General features: G+C 35.7%; 1 protein-coding gene across 7 annotated transcripts in view; it reads left to right on the top strand.

Annotated features, from left to right (window-relative positions):
• The window catches only part of CDH18 (cadherin 18), a 378,826-nt gene that overhangs the window by 305,040 nt on the left and 53,475 nt on the right, over window positions 1-20,311 (top strand). For all 7 annotated transcript variants that reach the window (XM_037381369.1, XM_037381368.1, XM_037381373.1 and 4 more), the window contains 2 exons: window positions 9,641-9,828; window positions 16,315-16,568. In XM_037381369.1, the coding sequence (XP_037237266.1) occupies window positions 9,641-9,828; window positions 16,315-16,568 (442 nt within the window). The remainder of the gene's footprint in view (window positions 1-9,640; window positions 9,829-16,314; window positions 16,569-20,311) is intronic.

Here is a 20,311-nt window from a genome sequence, read left to right on the forward strand (position 1 = left end):
ACACTCTGGACAGTGTGTAGGAGATATGTAGTTTTTGTGTGTATAGTCTGATTTTACAAGGAAATAACTTATCTGATGCCTCATTTGTAGATTTCATTGTTTGATACATCTAGCTCAGATCTTTAGGATAAATCAGAATTTAAATACACGTCATGACTTCAAACATTTTTTTATAACGCTTGGTTGTTTCATGGCAGTATATAATGTGAGATTATGTATATGCATTATTAGTTTTGCCTCATTTTTTACAGTGTCATTGTATGAAAACTACACAGCCATGTTTAAATAGGAATGTTGTATGAAGATATTCCAGTTAGTTCTGAAAAAGTAAACTCCCATCCCAGAAGTAGGCATTAACTCTGTTCTGTGCTACTAAGGTGTCTCCTATCCAGCCTTGTTAATATAACTCATCAGCTAATTAAGTGCCAAAGTATCTGCTGTTCATTTTCTTTTGGAATTTAAACTCCAATACGGTCCTTTCCTTATCCCCAGTTCCACATACTACACCAACTCTACGAATCCCATAGGTAACTGCCAGCACCCTCTCACGCCCCGCTACCATGCATTGTAGACTTTCCTGCCCTCCACTGGTGACTAGTCCGGCACTATCTGCCTGTTGATTGATGAGTAAAGCGGAATTTTCTTTGATTCTCTTGTAGCAGGTCTTCCTCCTCTATTCAGCCAGTAATTGTTAAAAGAATGTAGAATAATGTTTTTGAGGCCTCTGCCCTTTTGTTGGATTTGGCTGAAATAGGACAGGGCTTCCAAGTTACTGGACACTATTGCATTAAAATAATTACGGAAGCTGTATGTCCTCAGGAAACTCAGATTTAAAACAGCACAAAAAAAGTACATGATAACTGATTTGGTTTAAGATTGCTGGCATCTGATCAAGTGCAACTTTGTAAATTAGATTTTGTTCGTCCCTAGTAATCTAGCTCCCTGTTTATTACAACATTTATGTGATGATGGTGAGTCCAGAAATGATCCAGTGTCCAGGGATTATTAGATAGCATTTCATTCCAGAAATTGTTCTGTATGTAAATGTTACTTATTTATTGAGATTTTTTTCATTATATTTAGAATAATGCCTTTTTTATATTTCATACTACAACACGTACTACAATTGTCATTATTCCCAATAGCTACTAGATAAAATACACTAAAGGAAAAATGTATCGGGAATGAACAGAAACCCAAGTCTCAGTTATTGGTGAAGAGATGCTCAGGTCTTTTAGTAAGACTTTAAATCAGGCTAAAGGGACATGTAGAAAGTTGATTTAAAGCCAGATTTGCACAGACCCCTAGTATTTTCTTCTTCAGAAGATTTATTCCTGCATATAACTTTATTACCTTTCTTCAAAAGTGAAGTTACCAATTCTGGAAATTTTATTTTATTCTCATTTTTTTCCTTCCTGTGTTCCACAGATAAGGTTTTTGTACTACCATATTCAATGTTTGTTTCTGCAGGTGGTTCACAATTTAGGATATCCTTTTCTGGAAATACAGTTTACATATTAACAACATTTTTTTTTCATATATGTGTTCCAGGATGTCTAAGGAAATATAGATTATAATCATATTGTTTGCTTATTTTTTCTATCTGTAAGTTTTAGGGAGGATCACTCTTCCTTTCTAGTGGCTAGACAAAGCCAGCTTCAGAAATAGCTCTTCATGTAAATAGTAGACTGGATGGGCCTGGTGTGCATGATCGACTTACTGAAATGCAGCTATTAATATCTCATTAAGAGATAAAATGAGTAATGTATATGTACATGCCAGGGAGAATGCCAGGCAATTAGATAATTCTATGCAAAAAGGAAATACAGCAGCCTATATAAATATATTTTATGTCCAAAGCAGCTATTACTTAAAAATGAAATGTAGATTATTTTCAGTACTTTTTTTTTGCGAACTTTTTTTTTTTTTTAATGAAATTTACTCAAATTGTGAAATTGAGTAATGAGATGTAAAGGATTTAAAGGGTGGACTCTCATGAGAGAATTTAAGGGCTATTCAAAGACAATTCCTTTTCCTGTGCTTTTAAAACACCTCTAGTTAATACCAGGAGTTTTCTGCAAAACTGAATTCTTGCCCAACATGCTAATCTCATCTAACTTGAAACATAAATATTACTCCAGAACATTTTAGTATATTACTAGGAAATCTTAAACAGGAGTGGAACTTGGATATAAAAAAAGACATAGAAATAATTTGTAACCTGGAAATTCTAGCTGTTAGTGCTGATCAGATGTAAACAGTATTTCAGTATATACTCTTTTTTAACATTATAATGGTATCTACATAAATCAGGTTTCATTTATTTGTGTAAGGAAAGAAAGGTAGCAAGATTTTCTTTTGTTAAGAATGTTGTTAGGGCTGTATTTAAGGCTGCTGTAAAAATCTGGCAAGGCATTTCATAGGGTGTATACATTTTAGAAGCTGTATTCTTTGGTTATAGTACCTATTCACATAATAGCATTATTCTGGTGCTAATGAGTATTTTGCTTCTCTCATGTTCTTAAAGCCAGAATATTTTTTTCAATTAATTGTGTTTATGAAGTGTGTGCTCAGGTTCCAAAGTGAATGACCAGTGAGTGACACTTCCTTTGCAAGTACGGTTGGTGCTCATTATACTGATTTTCTGCCTTTACAGAGAATCATCACAAATCTCCAGGCCCCTCGACCTTAATTGTTCTTTATTTAGAAATAGCTAAAGTGTCACATCAGAAACTGAATTTGGTGTAGGTAAATATGAGCTAGAAAGCTTCCATTTCTGTCAGTTTTCAGAACACGTGTTTCCTTCTGACTGTGACAGCCAGGAATGCATGTAAAGGGTGAAAAATGCTATTATATGCTTATATTAGCTGGTGAAGGTGTGTGACTTGAACGTGTCAGGTCAAGAGACAACAGCTGTTTGTCTTAAATGTAAGATAAATATAGTTGTTTCTTGATTCTCCAGAAGTATTTAGAATCACCTGCCTAGCAAGGCTGCTGCACAAGGACAACAGGCTGTTTAAAAAGCAGCTAGCATCAATAATGTCCTGAGAAAACAGTGTGGTAAAAAGGATAATCCTCAGTGATCTGAGTGATTTTGTAAAATTTCTCTTACATTTTATCTTTCTAATATCCTAGAATCAATAATTCATCTATGGTATGCCTAAAGAGAGGGGCATGTGAGATGAGGATTACATTACTTAAGAGGTGGTGATGTACTAAGTACCAAATAGAGTTAAGAAATAAAGTATATGTATCTTTGAGTTTATGCTTCTATAGACTGGAAAATGTGTGAAGTGCTTTGTTTAATTGTCTTCTTACTATGTTTGTGAAAAGATTGATGTGTTCTCATATTTGCACAATATTTGAAATTAAAGCTACAAAATTGTGTCATTTATCTCTGAAATCTGATACAAGTGGTTTAACGACATTTGACTACATAGGAAGTTTAATAATACACTGTTTCCTGGGCAGAATGAGTGTGATTCCCATAATCAGATTTTTTCTGCAAAAAGTAAACAAAGTACATGTAATACTGTTCAAGAGTAATTAAGTTTCTGATTTTAAAACTCTCCTTTAAAAAGAATTCACAACAATAAAACTTGATCACAGAATTGTTTACGGAATTCAAATAGAAAGGGGAGCTGGGAGGGACAAAAATATATTATTTCGAAGTCTGACTAACTATTTGTAGAATGTACTTGTTCTGTATACTGAGTTTTAATGCCAGCTATGTGCATCAACTTTATTCCTAACAGCACAGTGGAGTCAAGCAGTGTTTTTTATTTTGCTTGACTGAGTATTGTCTACAAAGATTTCTATGTATAAGGTAGACGGTTCACTACATATACCATCCATATCAAAATAATTTTGAAATACTCTAGATAGAAAAAAAATATTTATTTTGTTTCTATAAGGGTTCTGAATGAGGCAGGAATGTTTTTGAGAATGAGAGGGGTTGTTTGTTTTGGTTTTTTTACTGAGTGGAGAATTTGGAGCAGGATCACTCCATTTTAAGGATTGTTCTTCAGAACTGCCTTCATTTTCACATCCTTTATGAAGCTTAACCCCAGTGGGAGCCCGATCCTCGCTGTGCTAATGCCAGGGAAAATCAAACAAAGAAACACCACCAAACACAGTCTGAATGGAGTGTATCACTTTCACAGGTGTTGCTATTGCTCTCTGCTGACCCAAGATGCCTGATGTAGCTGTGGTCCCCCCTTTAAATGGCATGGAATATTCTCAACACAGCACAATTATAGAGACTGCTACAGATCATGCCCAACCATTAAGTTGCTTATTAGTGATAATTATGGGGTGTATATGTTATTTTTCCCATGTCATTTGCATAGAAAAAAATATGTATTTGGGTGTTCAGTACCTACAGGGAAGTAATGAATCTGAAAATCCAAGAAACCAGTTTCTCCTCTGTTTCTGCTTTTACCCATGAGTGGCATAAACGTCACACTTTTTACAGCTTAGAATACTTCTGATCTCTGAGAATTAGTCAGAATGTTCTCAGGTACTTTTAGTTACTGTCTCTAAAGGCAATGTTGCATGGAACATAAATTAAACTCGTGATTATAATCTTAACTCACAAACATAATTCCCAGTTCACACTGAGATGTAAAAAGCAGGGACATGGGGATGCGCAAGTCTTCTTCCAACCAGAGGAGTCTATTGCATCTAAGAAGAATGTTTTTTTTTCTAAATTGACCCAAGAGTGTTGTGTTCTCCAGAGTTTCAAGGCAAGCAAAGTGTCATGACTTTTGAAGATTGTTTTAGTGTCATATTTGCAAATAAGCAGTAACTTCACTTACAATGCAACTGTTTTTTGAAAGTGCAAAAGCACTCTTTTTTTGACAGGGAAGGATAATCCAAACCTCACATGTTAAAAATTTCTTCCTTAGTTTAGCTGTATGAAAGGGATGTCGTCATCAAAAAGAGTGGTTAGAACAAAGCAGATACAAGATTGACTTACTTTTCTGGAATTGTCAAAGCGACTGTATTCATAATGATGATGTGTTAAAATTGGGTTCATTATATTAAAAATAAACATAGTAAAGAAAGATGTAACAAATGTCCAAAACATGCTGTGAGAAATGGACTTCTGAAAAAACTGCAGTCTTAAAAGAGAAATTCAGAATAATCTATTACATGTAATGAAAACAAGCAGCTCTGCGAAATGAAGAATAACTTTGTAATAGAAAGCCACCAAGCAAGCTGAGCACAGTCCACAGCTGGAGCTGTGCTGTAGTTTTATCAAAGATGGCTGGCGGTAAAATGTGAGATGTAACTGGACAAATGCCAGGTGTGTATATATATATATATTCATGTGAGACCTCCACTAGGTGATCTGACCCAAAACCTTGCTTATCAAAGGTTCAGACAGATCAAGTTGCTAAGGGCCTTATCTAGGCAAGTTTGGGAAGGTTCTTTTCAGGTCCTTTTCTGCAAAGCTGCTTTACAGGCAGTTGGCCTCAAGCGTGTACTGGTGAATGGCATTGTTCCTGCCCCAGTGCTGTCACTGAACGCTGTGACGCTCCTGTTAGCCTGTTCCTCCACACTGTCCAGATCTCTTTGAACAGCAGCCCTGCCCTCCAGCGTACTGACAACTTTTTGCCAAGTCGGTATTGTCCACTCGCTTGTTGTGAGTACATGCAACCCATCGTTCAAGTCATTAATTAAGACATGAAATAGTTTTGGCCACAGTTTTTATTCCTGAATAAGTACTGTTCATTGGCTGCCAGTTGAGTTTTGTGCTCATAATCATCAGATTTTAAGCCTGGTTCACTGTTCCATTTATTTTTCATATTTTATCAATTTGGCTTATAACTGAGTATTTAGTTAGTTGTAAGTTCAAGCAAACTTTATGTAGCCCTTCAATATACGTTTAGGATATGGTGGTATTTTATGTTAAGACAATCAGTTGCTGTGTTTATCGATTTGCTAGTAGATAGAAAAAGACATCAGTGTATGAGCTGTGCCGTATGAATGAACAGCATTCTGTTGGTTCACCACCAAGCAATATTTATAATGTTACTAAAAAGATACATTGGATAAACAAATAACAAGCGGGACAAATAATTACTTATTTCTCTATTAATTCAGTATTATACTTCTCCTCCCTTTGTTAAGTAAGGCAATTCCTACGATTCAAGAGGTCATTATAATCCCTAAAAGTAAGTAAAAATTATCAACAGAATAGATTAGTAAATAAAATAAATGAAATAACATGCTTATTGAGCTGAAATAAATACTTTTGCACATCCTTTTTTGAGATTCTCAGACACAGAAATTGTTTTTCTGGGAATAAAACACAGCATTATATGTTGCCTCTAGGCTAATAGAAATGAGAAGTAAATTTTTCTAGAGATCAATAAATTGATTTTGTATTATAATGACAGGTAAGTCATATAGTTTATTGGAAGAAAGATGAAGATCACCGCAGTGTACTTGAACAATGTTTCAGCTAGCATAAAGTCCTGCAAAGGACTGTCCCATACAGTACATTAAATGGAAAAGAGTATTAATTTACTCATTTCATGAGCTAAGTGAACACATCTGCAGTGATTGGTAACGTAACATTGAGATCCAAATCAACCTCTACAGAGTCTTGATCCGTAAGCCACGAGGCAGCTCCTCTAGAACAATTTAGAGCATCCCTAAGACCGTTTGAGATTCCTGCTTTACAACAGTTCCTGGAAGGCGGTGAGGCTGGGAACGTGGGAACAATCTGTTCCACTCGGACAGATTTGGTAGAACAGTTTTGATACAGACTGCTACCTGATCCTCAGGGCTCTCAACTTTCCAACCAACTTTTAGAGGGTTGAAAGAGACTTATAGCTTACAATAAAGAACGATAAAATCGCAGTATACACATCCCACATTATTTTTAATTTGTATAAAAAATTATTCAGTGCCCAAGGAAATTTTCAATTCAGTCTTTAGTCAGTTCCTCTACTTTCCAGTTATAAAGTTTACAATGTTTTAGTAAGAACATTTCCAATTTCCACCACTAGTCTAAATAAATGTCTATAATATGTTCTATCTAACCTTCCTGTTGCTGAATTTTATCCTCTTATGCACTTGTTGGTTTTAGATAATATTGTTTGTAATTATCTACCTGGCTCATGTCTGTATGAGACATCTTCAGGCTGTCTCTGTGAAGCAGTGGTTAAATACTTGTTGGGAGACATTTCTGACCTTATGATCTAAGAGTTTATATTTTTTTAACAGATTCCTTTTCATTCCATTCATTTTTTGGAAACTTCTCAGTTCTACAAATACCAACAGATTATTAATGAGTGATTTCAAAATTTGTTTTGCTTGACATTTTACTGTTTCATAATGTTTGATGCTGGTATCAGTAAAATGATTTTCTGAAACAGATGGCTAACACTTGGGGTGTGATTATAAACCAGAGTGTAGTGTCATGTGGATATATTTGAACTAGCTTGACTATTTGGAAGTCTCTAATTAGTTCACCCTATCATATGGTTTATAACACTTCCAGTTCCTGAAGTGGCTTGATTATATAACATATGCTTTATGGCCTCTACATAACATATTCTTTATGGCCTCTAACTTTTCCTTTTTTGAATGCATTAGTAAGAGCAAAAGTATCAAAAGACCACATGTCACATTTATTTTAACAATAAGTAAATTCCAAAATGAATCTCATCCCATCACTATGAATTTACGTATGAAATAAAGCAACCAGCAATATTAAAGTGTCAGTTGAGATCATCTGTAAGCACGAAGCACTGCAAAGGAGTGTATGACAGAGCATTTATTTGGAAGATTGTGAAGAGAGCTTTTATATGCATATCAAAGAATTAACTATGCTTTTTAATTGACTCAACTACTAAGCAATTTTCCTGTTACATCAGTGACAGTATTTTCTTTTTTTACATTTTAAATTATCCTATTTCTTTGGTTCTGCTGGACATTTGTTGTTTCCCTTGAGGTTTCCCTAATGCACGGTAACATTTTTTATTTTCCTAGTTTCCTTTTGGACTAACGAAGTCTAGTGCACTCATCTGTCCTTCTCATACTGCTATTTGTGTAGTAGTATTATCAGCTAGTATTACAATAACAATTCAAGACTATAAATAGGTTTAGGAACCGTTGCATGAGGAATTAGAGAAATTTATTATAAAATCCTCTGTTTTCTAACAGGTGTCTAAAGTTAGTTTTATTCTAGTGATAACATCTATTCCCTTTGCAGTTGCACTTCTGTAGATTCATTATTTCTTCAATCATCCAACAGATTATGGTTTTCTGCCATAATGCTGGTTTAATCTCTGAATTTGATTTAAAATTTGCCTTTCTTTTTTCTGCGTGCTTACTGAGGGCACCTCTGCAGTCATGCCAGCTGCTTTAAACTCAGCAAACTGTAAAAATGTTAGCCTTCATGTGTATTATCCTCTGATCCACTGTCCTGCGCCTCAGTGTTGCACTATTGCGTTAACTATTGCAGAATGCCTAAGATAAATATAGAAGATAATTCTGTAGACTTTCAGAAAATATGCAATAACAGAAGTTGTTATTTTGGTCTCTTTTCTGTGTTGGTGGTTGGCCTGTGATGTAAACTGTGCAGACTACTGGGGAGAGATTTGGATGGGGGGTTGTGTGACAGGGGTGGTATGTGCACACCTATTGAATGCATATTCTCCTCTTCAGTGCTGGTAGGTTTCAGCATCCCTACTGTGCTGCAACACTAGCATTATTGGATAACATATCTTTGAGATGTCTTTCTGTCCTAGTTTCAATGGAAATCGAGGTTTATGTATTCACATTGTGTTTGTTTGCCACTTTTTTCTCCTTGTGGCACCGTTCTGTACCCCAGGCAACCTTGGACCTGTGAGTAGATTTAATCCGAAAGGATAGAGACAGTTAAGAAAATTATCTTAAAAAAAAGAAAAAAAAAAGTAATAATTAACCTACAGGTTATAAAAACACTGAAAGGATGTCATGGTTGTTATGGATGCTTTTTATGGGTACAATAGGGTAATACTTTAATGTACCCATTATGTTGATTTTCCTTTACCATGGATACCAATTGAAATGTATGTGCAAAGTTTTTTGTGCTGCAACAATACCACTACAAAGTGGTAATGGTAAAAATATTCATGTTTGTTACGTTTTCCTGTAGAAAAAAAAAATGCGTTGATTCAGTGTTGCAAAATGTTGATGCAGTGTTGCAAAACTGATCAGATTTCAGAAAAACAAATGAGACAAAGATTTTTCAGCTCACAAGTACTCTTTTAACTACTCATTTGATGGTATGTTGGTGAAAATAAAGACATTTTTGGTTATGAAGAAGATAAACTTTTAAAAGTACTGGTGTGAAGTAATCTTCTAATTTCTGTGATATGTGATGAACAGCAAATGTAACTGTGAAAACCAAAATCTTGTATTAGTTAATTTGGATTTTGAATAGGGAAGGAAAGCATCCCAAGTAAAATACAATTCTCTTTCCAATTCTTTCAGGAATCTAAATAAGTTCATAGGTTTATTTGTCAGTTTGGCATATTAAATATTCTTCTGTTTACTCAGAAGTGTAACAAGCACATAACAGTTCTCTAGTTTGGCTAGAAAATGTCCAAGCTATTGTGGTGTTTGTTTTTTCCCCCCTCAGAACATTATCAGCTGTATGTTCCTGAATCAGCTCAAGTTGGATCAGCAGTTGGCAAAATCAAGGCAAATGATGCAGACACTGGTTCAAATGCAGATATGAAATACACAATCATAAATGGTGATGGCTCTGGAGTGTTCTCTATATCTACTGACAAAGAAACAAGGGAAGGAATCCTTTCCCTGAAGAAGGTAAGCAATAGACTTCGAACGTTCCCTGTGTATGTAATTAAAACATAACGATGAATGCTGAATAAGCAGATACCATGATGAAACTATTTTACTGTGTTAATCTATTGAACCATGAACTTCATCAGTGTAAGCTTCTCCACATTGCTTCCTGAGGCACTCTAAATCTTTGCAGGAAAGCAGGGAGAAAATAAATCCAAGGAAAGAAACAGTTACCTAAATCTTCTGTGCTTTTTGAATAATAATATCTAATAGTTATAATAAATTAAATCTTTATTGAATTTTTGATGAAGATAGTTTATTTTTTCTGAATGATGGTTTCACATGTTACATATCTCTGAAAGAAATAAAATTTGGCTGGAACTTGTACTGTTGTCCCCAAACTGCATGAATCTTGATATAGAAAGTTTATATGTGGCAATGAATGTATAATTCAGTTTTCATGGACTTACTCTTCAACTTACTTGCCCGCTCACAACTAAATGGTCAAGTATTGTGCACTGTTTAGTGTAAATACCAAATTTTTTATAAAGACGCAAAATATAACTGAGCCAAGCCATCACACAGTTATCATTTATACAGATTTCCTACATTTATCCCAGTCTATTTAAACTATTAATTATAAAGTGCTCTTGCTATTTAATTTCATTCTTAACTGAATTCCATGCGCAAATCTAATTCCATAGATATTCCTCTTCATATTATGTCTTCTGAACTGAGGTCATGGTGAACATTTCCTGAAGTGTCTGCCAACTTACGCTAATGTTCTGTGGCTAGATTTAAATTTACTTTTACAATAACCTAGAGAGATGGGCTATTATATTTAAGTATTTTTTTAAAAAAATCCTTTCCTACAAAGAGAAATTTCCAAAAAAGGTGGAAATTTCATTCCTCACAGGGACTAACAGACATAAATTAAAATTCTCACATGGATTTGTTCTTATTGAGTCTTGTAGGCATCGATTATAGTCATACAGCCTGAAAAAGAAAAATGACTTTGTCTTCATATTTGGTAATGGTATTCTGGGCCTGATCAACAGTAAGAGGAATGAAAACCAGAGAAATGTAGGAAAAGAGAATAAATAAAAACTGTCATAATGAATGTGGGTTTTTACATCTGAATAGATATGTATGTGTGTACATTTTTATTTAACATCTTAAAAAAATATTTTGTATCTGAAGGAAATGCTATTTTTATAATTCAGAATGATTTATAAATGGTTCCTGTCTCTCCCAGTATCTTTAGAAGCTTTAATTCAGTATCTTTTGTAAAGGTTGCCTAATGCCGATCTCTTTCAGCCACATTAAAAGAAACGGGTTTTTTTATACCTTTGAACTCATTTCCTCTTGGCCTTGGTGTAGCTAATGCCATAAACTGTTACTTCTTCTTCAAAATGAGCATTGTTCTTTGTTTAGGAGTTCACCATGACTATTGTTCATTAGATACAACATTTATGCATATTGAGAACATGAAGCAGAAAGGAAGAATTTGCAAGAAAGAGTCCATGCATAAAAAGTATAAAATCATATTTCTTACATTTTTTGGCAGACAAAATAGCTTCAGAGAAATTTTCACTGTGTTTTAGAATATGACAAAAGCATATGTTACCTGTTCTTATACATACACATGACAGTGATTTGAGTCATTTTCCCATCAAGACAAGAATGGGTACATTTTGTTTACATAGTGTTGTATTTCAGTTGAGCAGAAATTCAGCACTTAAAGCTAAATGAATTGGTGTGGTATACCTCTATTCTTTCTTTCCTCAGAGAAGTTATAATATCACCTTGTACAGTACAAAATGGAGATAGCATTTTTTTTCCTCAGATCTTGTATGCCGTTCAATAAGTATTTAATATACTGTGTGCTTTAATTACTTTTAATTGAGATTGGGTTTGAAGCTGAATTAGTTTGATAGCCTACTCAAAACAGATAATCCCCAGTAAGAACAGAATCAGTTTTGTTTCATATATCAGATGCCAATACCTTCTGTAACAGTACAATAGAATTATTTGTCATTTAACACTTCTTTAGCAGAATTCATAGTATACACGTCAGAAAAAGCCAGAAGTAAATACATTGTGTCTGAAGATCTGAAGTTTTCCTCAAACCTTTCGAAGCTTCACTTATCTGAGGTTCTGATACAAAAATCACATTTCTCAGCACCTCCATACTAGGCTGTTCAACAGGCATGTGAAGTCTGTGACTGTTGGAAGGAATCTTTTCTAGTCTCATTCTGGGATAACCCAAAGTGTCTGGTACTTTCACTGTCTCCCGTATTGACAAGCCCTGTCTCAAAGATCCTGCCACAATGGGTCCATTGCAAATTGTCATGAAGGATTTCCCCTTTGCCTCATGCAATTCCTTGTTTGAGTTGAAGACTAGAAGAAACCAAAACAAAATAGCATACTGAAAGCCATTACTCTCTGGATCCTTCAGAGAATGACTCGTCGGCATGTTCCCGCCTTGTGACTTTCAGATAAGTATGCTAGAACTTTTCTGACCTCAGGTCAGCAAGTATCATTCAGGCTTCCCAGAAAAAAATATGTGAACAGCCCATGTCGCTTCCATTTTGTGTAGTGAGACTGGAAATGTTCAAGGATAAACTATTTGCTTCTAAAATTCTGCTATCCCATTTGGGAGTCTGATATTAGAAACACAGACTGCAGTATAAAGAAAAGCAGCGTTTTCTAGTTAGCTCTGTGACTGTTCACTTGAGCTACATCTGGTATTTTCAGTTTTTCATGAAAATCATGACAACCAATGAATACATACTGCAGATACGCAGGTAATTGTCATGGAAGGACATTCTTTGGGAAAACAGAAATGTGAACAGAATTCTGTTCAGGTCCATCTAAAATTTAAAAGTTTTGTTTCCTTTCCAGGAAAGATTTAATAATCTTCAGTGTTGGGACAATTTTAATTAAATCTAGAAATTATGTAGACTTCTAGAGGGACAGGAAAGTGCTGCCTCTCACTTTATAGCTACAGCTAATGACTGAGATAGGTGACTGATAGTCAAGGCCTCTCTGTGAGTTAAATGAGGGAGAATTTAAACTTTCGGTTTTACACATTACAAGTGAACATCTTTACTAGTCATTTATTTGAGTATTTACTTCTCTTGGGGAGAGCAAGAGATCAGACAGGACAGAGCCGCATCTTTCTTTTTGTCTGTTGGGTTTTAAATGAGTCCTACGGTGAATCTGGTGGGGTAGTTGAAATATTTCCTTTGTAAATATAAATTACTTTGCATTAGCATCTTCATGCCCAAATTTTTGCTGAATTGGAATACCTTAGGTATTTTAAGCCGAATGTTATGATTAATAGTTTACTAACAAACAAAAAAAAAAAAAAAAGGGAATAAAGACCTCCTACTGGTAAACACCTCAGATCATACAAACACCTCAGAAATAATGGATGAGTCTATAAGCAAATTTCTTAGCACAGCATTAGAGAGGCTATAAATGGCATCCCGATTTGTTCTTCAAATGTAAGATAAATGTCAATTTTAGCACATGCACAATGTTTAAGTTGAAACCCAGCAAAATACAGCTCTGTAAATTCAAATTGCAACCAGATTTCATTTTTTTAATGTTTTATCAGAAGTAAAAGTGATGTAACACCTGGAATTCTGAGTTATACAAAGATGTGGAGTATCACAGGGCTTGCTTTGCTTGTAAGTCTCCTTATTTCTCCTCAGGAGAGAACAATAAAAAAGGAATATATATTTTGTATATACACACACACACACATATATATATACACACACACATATAAATAAAAAATGTGACCTCTAGTAATAGAAGTACTTAGTATAGTCTGTGTATTGTCTGTCTAAAATAGCTCAGTGTTGAAAATAGTGGGGTTTAACCTCCCTGAGTCACAGAGCAGAAGAGTAAGTTCTTTTTCTCTTACGTCTCAGTATCTGATTCTTTAATTCAGAAATGTTATGGGAAGAAGAAGAAGAAGAAGAAAGAAAATGAAAGTAAAAAACTGTTTTGGCTCTCGTTGAAATGTTAGCTTTTGCTCATTACCTGAATGAATTATTCTTGTATTTCTAGAGGAAAAAAAAGTTTTGGTATTGTCTGATTGAATAACTACACAAAAAAAAAAAAAAAAAGAAAACCAGACTTTGTGTTATTCCTCTTGTGTTTTCTGGGAGAAATTAATTTTCCTGTACAACCTAATCCAGTCATCGTCAGTATAAACTTAAGTTAATTTTCAAAAAAGGCATATTTTTTATAATTTGCAATCCTGTTGTAATCTTGTTTAATATTAGAATATATATGCTTCAGATAGAATTTACTAAACATATTTCTTTATGAACTGATATAATTGAGTGTTGTGCCTTTCCCCCCACCCCCATAATAGTAAGAGATTTATCAGGCTATGGTAAATTTCTGTGGTTTACATTCAGAAAAAGGAGACAGAGAAAGCAAATTACAAGTCGCATACTGTTAGGGTTAAGAGAATGAATTAATTGTCCTTCAATATACAGAGGAGAAATCAAAGAAACACATAACATATATAAGTCCTGACCAACTATTTTTCTTATACATCATAGCCAAATTTACTGTAGAATTTATCTACAAAACACATACTGACATTGAAAAATCACACATTGAGTTCCTCATATTTCTTGCCTTCAGTACCACTTTTCTACTCTTTGGGGTGGTAGGAAATACCTTAGTATTAAACAATCAAGTTTAGCCTTGATTGAAGGCTTGAATACTTGTACCGAGTTCTGTTCAGGCAGGCTGTCAGGTCCGCACAGAACAATACTGGTCTTAGTGCAATTCTGCCATGCCATAATATCATAGTAATTTGTATTCTAAAAAAGAACTCCACATGTATGCAACTTCTTTTAGTGTTATGCTTCTGTTCTGAAACTGGTGTGTGTGTGTGTATATATATATATGTACAAACTATCTGCTTTGTTCAGTATGATAATAAATATTAATCTACCTCTCTGTCTTTATAAATTGGCTGAAGCCAGAAATTTGTAACTCAGTAAGTATTGAGGTGTCTCTCATCAAGAATGAGTGCTTTTCCGCAATGTAGAAGCATTTTTAAAAGATAGCAATCTGAAACATGAAATCTGTCCTATGACTGCCTGGAATTAAACTGTTTTTTTAAAAAGCTTTTTCAGTAATTGGAACAGACAATATATTAAAAAAATAATAACTTCTCCCATGAAAGTCTCAATGGGCTCTCTATGAAAAGTAGTCAGTTACTTTAGTGAGACTGAAGAAAACAACTTAAAATAGTTGTGGTCCTGTAAACATGGGTCCCAGTAAAAACATTGCTTAATTCTGTATCTGCTAAAGGTACTTCATTACTTGCATACTTTTAAGGTAAATATCCTTTTAGTCCCCTCTACTGCATAACTATATGACAGTGAAAGAGTTGAGAGTTGGGTGTGTCATGTTGATCTACCTTGCATAAGACAGTGTAAAAGCATGCTAATGTAGTGTTAAATTAACATATCAAGTCAGTAAAATTAGTTCACAATAATCTGAAAATCAGCCAAATTGGGGAGATGAAATTTTCACGTGTAAATAGCAAGCTAGAAATGGGACTGCTAAGAAAGAACATATCCATGCTGTGTGATACATGAGTGAGACCCCCAGCTTCTTCCTTCCTGGTGGAGAGGTAGGGTTCCTAGTAGGAATCCATTGGTTTAAATAACAGGGCAGTGTTAAAGTGGCAGTGGCATTTCTGGTGGATGTACAGCTGGGGATGTGCCTTCTGTTGTGTTTTATTCAAACTTTAGTCCCTGTAGAAGGCACGTCCCCAGCTGCAGTCTTTCTTCCCATTTGTGATGGTATAATCCATGTACAGCACAGCAGTACGTGGTAAGACAGGCTGAAGAGTTGTCTTTCTCATTGCTGGTGAAGAATTGAAAAGAAAGTGGTCTAGAATTTAGGGATGCACCCTTTCTGATTAGAAAAGCACAGAAGCACGTGTTTAGGCTATTCCTACACATTTAAGTTCCTGTCTCTTAATGATAACTGTATTCCTGCAAGGAGTTGCTTTTTTCAATTTAAGAGAAGAGATGCCCAAAAGAATTTTAGTGTCCTTATCACTGTCTATTAAACATGTTAATTGAAGTTAGGAAGTTAATTTAATTTGGGATACATCAGTCTCTACCTTTTTCAGTATTTATCATTGACCAAAGGTGACAAAACCCAGAGACTTAATAGTATCACGGAAGAGGAATCTAAGGCTCACTCTAAACCCCAAGTTCTTCCAAAACTGGTACCTTGCCCATAGTTCTGTTGTAGAGAACACCTGAATCCATCCTGCTTCATGTATATCCTTCTACTTACAAGGTGTGACAGTTGCTGCCAGAATGTCACAGAATATTGTCCCTCTCCAGTAACACGAGGAAATGTGGTTTAAGTTAAATGGAGAAGATGCAGGTAGGTTGCTAACAGGCTAAACTGAAGCACAGAATGGCACTGATAAATCTTTTTTTCTGCCAACAGCCGCTCAACTATGAAAAAAAGAAATCATATACACTTAATATAGAAGGAGCAAATACTCACCTTGATTTCCGCTTTTCACACTTGGGACCGTTCAAAGATGTAACAATGCTGAAGGTCATTGTTGGCGATGTGGATGAACCTCCGCTCTTCACTATGCCTTCCTATGTCATGGAAGTTTATGAAAACGCGAAGATTGGGACTGCTGTTGGCACAGTAACAGCACAAGATCCTGACACTGCCAACAGTTTAGTGAGGTATAGTAAATCCATATTATATGAGATTGAATTCCAGTAGCTAAAGGATTAATGACATCAGGGATATATGAAACTATGTCTTTTATTTTAGTACCTAAAGGGAAACACATGTCAGAACAGTGTCATTATCACTCTGTATGGATTTGATTTAATAATATAATCTTTGACCTTTTGTTGGTTTACACTAAAATTGTCATCTAGCCTCTGAGCAAAGGTCTGTGTGCATTAGTTCTGTAACAGCACCTCCAAACGGCTCATAGAACAAGGCCGGTGTGCTACCACATGATATAAAATGGTGCATTTCACTGGCCTGCTGCCAGTCAGCATCCTGCTACTAGTTGTAAATCTATTCAGGATCATAATGCTGTTTTCCCCCTGGCATGCTAGTATTGTTCTGGCCCTCTGCACGCTTGCCACACTGTAGCTGTCCAGGTGCTTCTGCAGGACAGGAACTGGATTAGGTATGCCTTTCCTCACAGGCAGACAGTACAATTTTTGCAAAATTGTGTTTGAGGAGGAAGCCATTATTTTGTAATATGCTTCAGTTTTAGTGGGGTATCAAAAGAATAGAATGGGTGTAATAATGTACCCCACTGATGTTGCTAAGGGTATGTCATATCATTTCCAATTACAAAAACTAGGGCAAAGCGAAGTACTGAGAAGCAAGGACTTGAAGATCACATACATCATTTGAAAATTAAATGAATATGTGACATACCAGGAAGGAAATACTTTCGTAGTCTTTTTAATGGAATTCTAAACTAAAATGTTCTTGTTAAAAAGAAAAAGAACATAAAAGAAAGGAAGATTTCTGTGTTGCTGCTTTGGCCAGAATACTTCTTATAATAACAGAACTGGCTTGGAAACAGGTCATGGTCTGAACTAAGGACAGAAATGAAGCTGGAAATACCCCCCAACAGCAAGCCTGGAAAAGCACTGATGCCATAAATATATATATTGATGTTAATTTGACTTATTATAAACATAAAAGCATTTAGTTTTAACTTTGAACACTCTGGAATTAGAGTTTGAATTCACTGCTGGTTTTGGGTAAAGTTTTCAATTACATGTTTTTGGCTATTATAGGATCCAATGACATTTTTTACTGGCTTCATTTGTGGGATGAGTTGCTTTCTAAACTGACATGCAGTGTGATAATTTTGTAGAACAATACATGAATATTTGTCTTGAAGGTGGTAGTGGATTTAATTTTTTTCCAAAAATAAATTATTCATGGAAACATATTTGATGCTATTCCTTTTTATGACATAATGGTGTAACCTTTGTAGAAATCATATGAGTATATAGTTGGAAAACAGTTTTTCTTAAGCTAATTGGGCATTTTCAGTCTCTTTACTGAGTTGATATCTGCTGGGTATGTAATAGTCTTGGTATGATGAAACAACTTTTTTCAGAACAGTGAAAGTATCAGGTTTTTATGGTTCTCTTGTGCTAATAGTCTTAAGACTCAAAATGTTTAGTGTCAGACGATCAATATATACAATTTCTTAGTGACAAGTTGTATCCTTTGAAAAATTGCCACTATGGTATTTGTGTCTAAATTGTAACATAAATAAGAAAATTTCACTAAAAATAACTGCCAAGTACCTGTATTTTTAAACTATAATTCTGAAAAAACAACAGTCAGACAGGTTAGCTGTCATGGTAGTTTGGGAGTAGGAAGGGCAAGTACAGATTTTACTAATTTCTCCATTCAACTGGCTGTGGTCCTAAGAGTTGTGTCCAGAAGAGGGTAAGACAACCATCATAAAAAGGAAGCAGCAGCAGTTTGTAGAAGACTTGGAAGGCAGAAATAGAAACAGGCAGTCATTTGGAGAAAGAGGGATTAGAAAGAAAAATATTTCCAAATATTTTACTTTTTGTATTGCCCTTTTTTTTTTTTTTTCCCCCCCAAACACGAATTTGTAACCAGCGATTGAGGGCAGAATGTTAAATATGTACTTTATTCAAATAGTTGAAGAGAAAAATTGTCCTTACCTTTGTCTATCCTGTCGTCCCCCGCCCCCCGCCCACCCCTTGAAGCTTCTTTTGACATTGTTCCTTCTATCTTGCTCTCTTTCAATGTGGAAAAAAATAAAGTGGGAGCAGAACTTACTAAATTGTGAAGCTCTGAAAGGAGCCAGCCTTCAGTTACATGTTGGAGGGGCTCGGCAAGGGCAGTAGCAGCTGAGCTATCCTTGGTGTATTGTTATATTGGGAGCGGGTCCGCTCTCTAGCCAGGCTTTATCACCTCGGTGGAGCTGGCAGTGAATGTCGTTTGTGAGCGTGCGGGCTTTTTTATGAAGACGCTGATCCTCTAAGGCCTGGACTAACACCTTGGTGCATGGAACCGTGAAGAGGCACCAAGCCGGGCTGGTGTGCCCTCAGGTTCTCCTGGAGCTTCCTCCTGCAGGAGGAGAAGGGCTGCCCTGGGAACAGGCAGCTTTAACCCCCTTCCCCTCACCTCACTTAGCACACAAACAATGAGACAGTGAAGAAGGGCTTTGTGTTAAGATTTGCCTGTGGCTGGGGAAACTATGGGTCGGAAATTATGGGTTGGAAACTGCCCACAACCTGGGAAACAACCCGGGCTGAGCTGCTGCTCTGCCAAAGGCAGAGTCCTGCTCTGCGCTCTGCTCACGGCTCGGGGGAGGCGGTTTTTCTCAGAAACACTGCACTTATGTCCTTCTTTGCTGGTCTGCAAGAAATGCCTCCACTGTTCATCTGAAACCCTGGTGAGTCTGAAAGATAGTCTGAGGGTAATGAGATCATGCCTATCCTTCGTTTCCACAGAATTCCTAGTTCATTGAAAATAAAAATAGTGACCGTAACAATAAAACCAGCAAGAGTCAGTGTAACTTTCTCAGAAAGCACAGATCACACAGACAAGATAGCTGCAGGTAGGACTCGCACGGCTGATCTGTGTGGAGCAGGGGAGTAATGGTTCCTCAGCCAAATGGCTCAGACACATCTCCAAATGCTACAAGTCTACAGGACAAGCTACAGAGCAGTGATTTGCTTAAGTTTTTTCCTAATCCACCTGTGCATCCTTTCCACTTTATGAGGATGCTTTTTGCTGTGTATGAGATTGATAAAGCATTAGGCATACACAGTTGCAACCATATCACCTCTTTGCTGCCTCGTTGCTAAAAGAGATACAGTACTGTGCTTTCTACACTGCCCAGTTAAGTAACAGTTTACTTTGGTGGCAACAATAATTCTTATAACCAGAATAATAGAGGAATAGTTACAGTAATTAAAAATGATGAGGGAAAATATTTTTTTTAAAAAAAAAAGTTGAGCTAAACCCAAAAATAAATAACAACCTCTATTGTTATCAGTAGAGAGGGAAGTGAAGGCTTTTTTTGTCCTTATTTCCTCACTGCAATTTCATCACAGTGAAATTTCAGCTTGTTCCTGATCTGAGCAGTCTTCAGAGGGCACTGATTTTGTGCCGGTGCTTGTACTACTATTTTACTCTTCCAACCCCAGCAAAAGAACCTCTGTGATAACAAATGGAACTATTACAGACTTCTTTCATTCAAACATTATCTGGTTGGTGATTTGGACTGGTTTAAATGGTTTTTCTTTTTAAGTGGATTTTTTTTTTCCAAGTAAATAGAAATGCATTTTCGTGGAAAAATTTAAAAAATGCTATGTTTTGAAATAAACTATTATTATTCTATTGAAATAAAAGCAAAAATAATCGTAGAAAGCTTAAAACTCAAAGACATTAAAACTTC

The sequence above is a fragment of the Falco rusticolus genome, chromosome 3 (genome assembly GCF_015220075.1).
Source record: "Falco rusticolus isolate bFalRus1 chromosome 3, bFalRus1.pri, whole genome shotgun sequence".
In the NCBI taxonomy this organism is placed as follows: domain Eukaryota; kingdom Metazoa; phylum Chordata; class Aves; order Falconiformes; family Falconidae; genus Falco; species Falco rusticolus.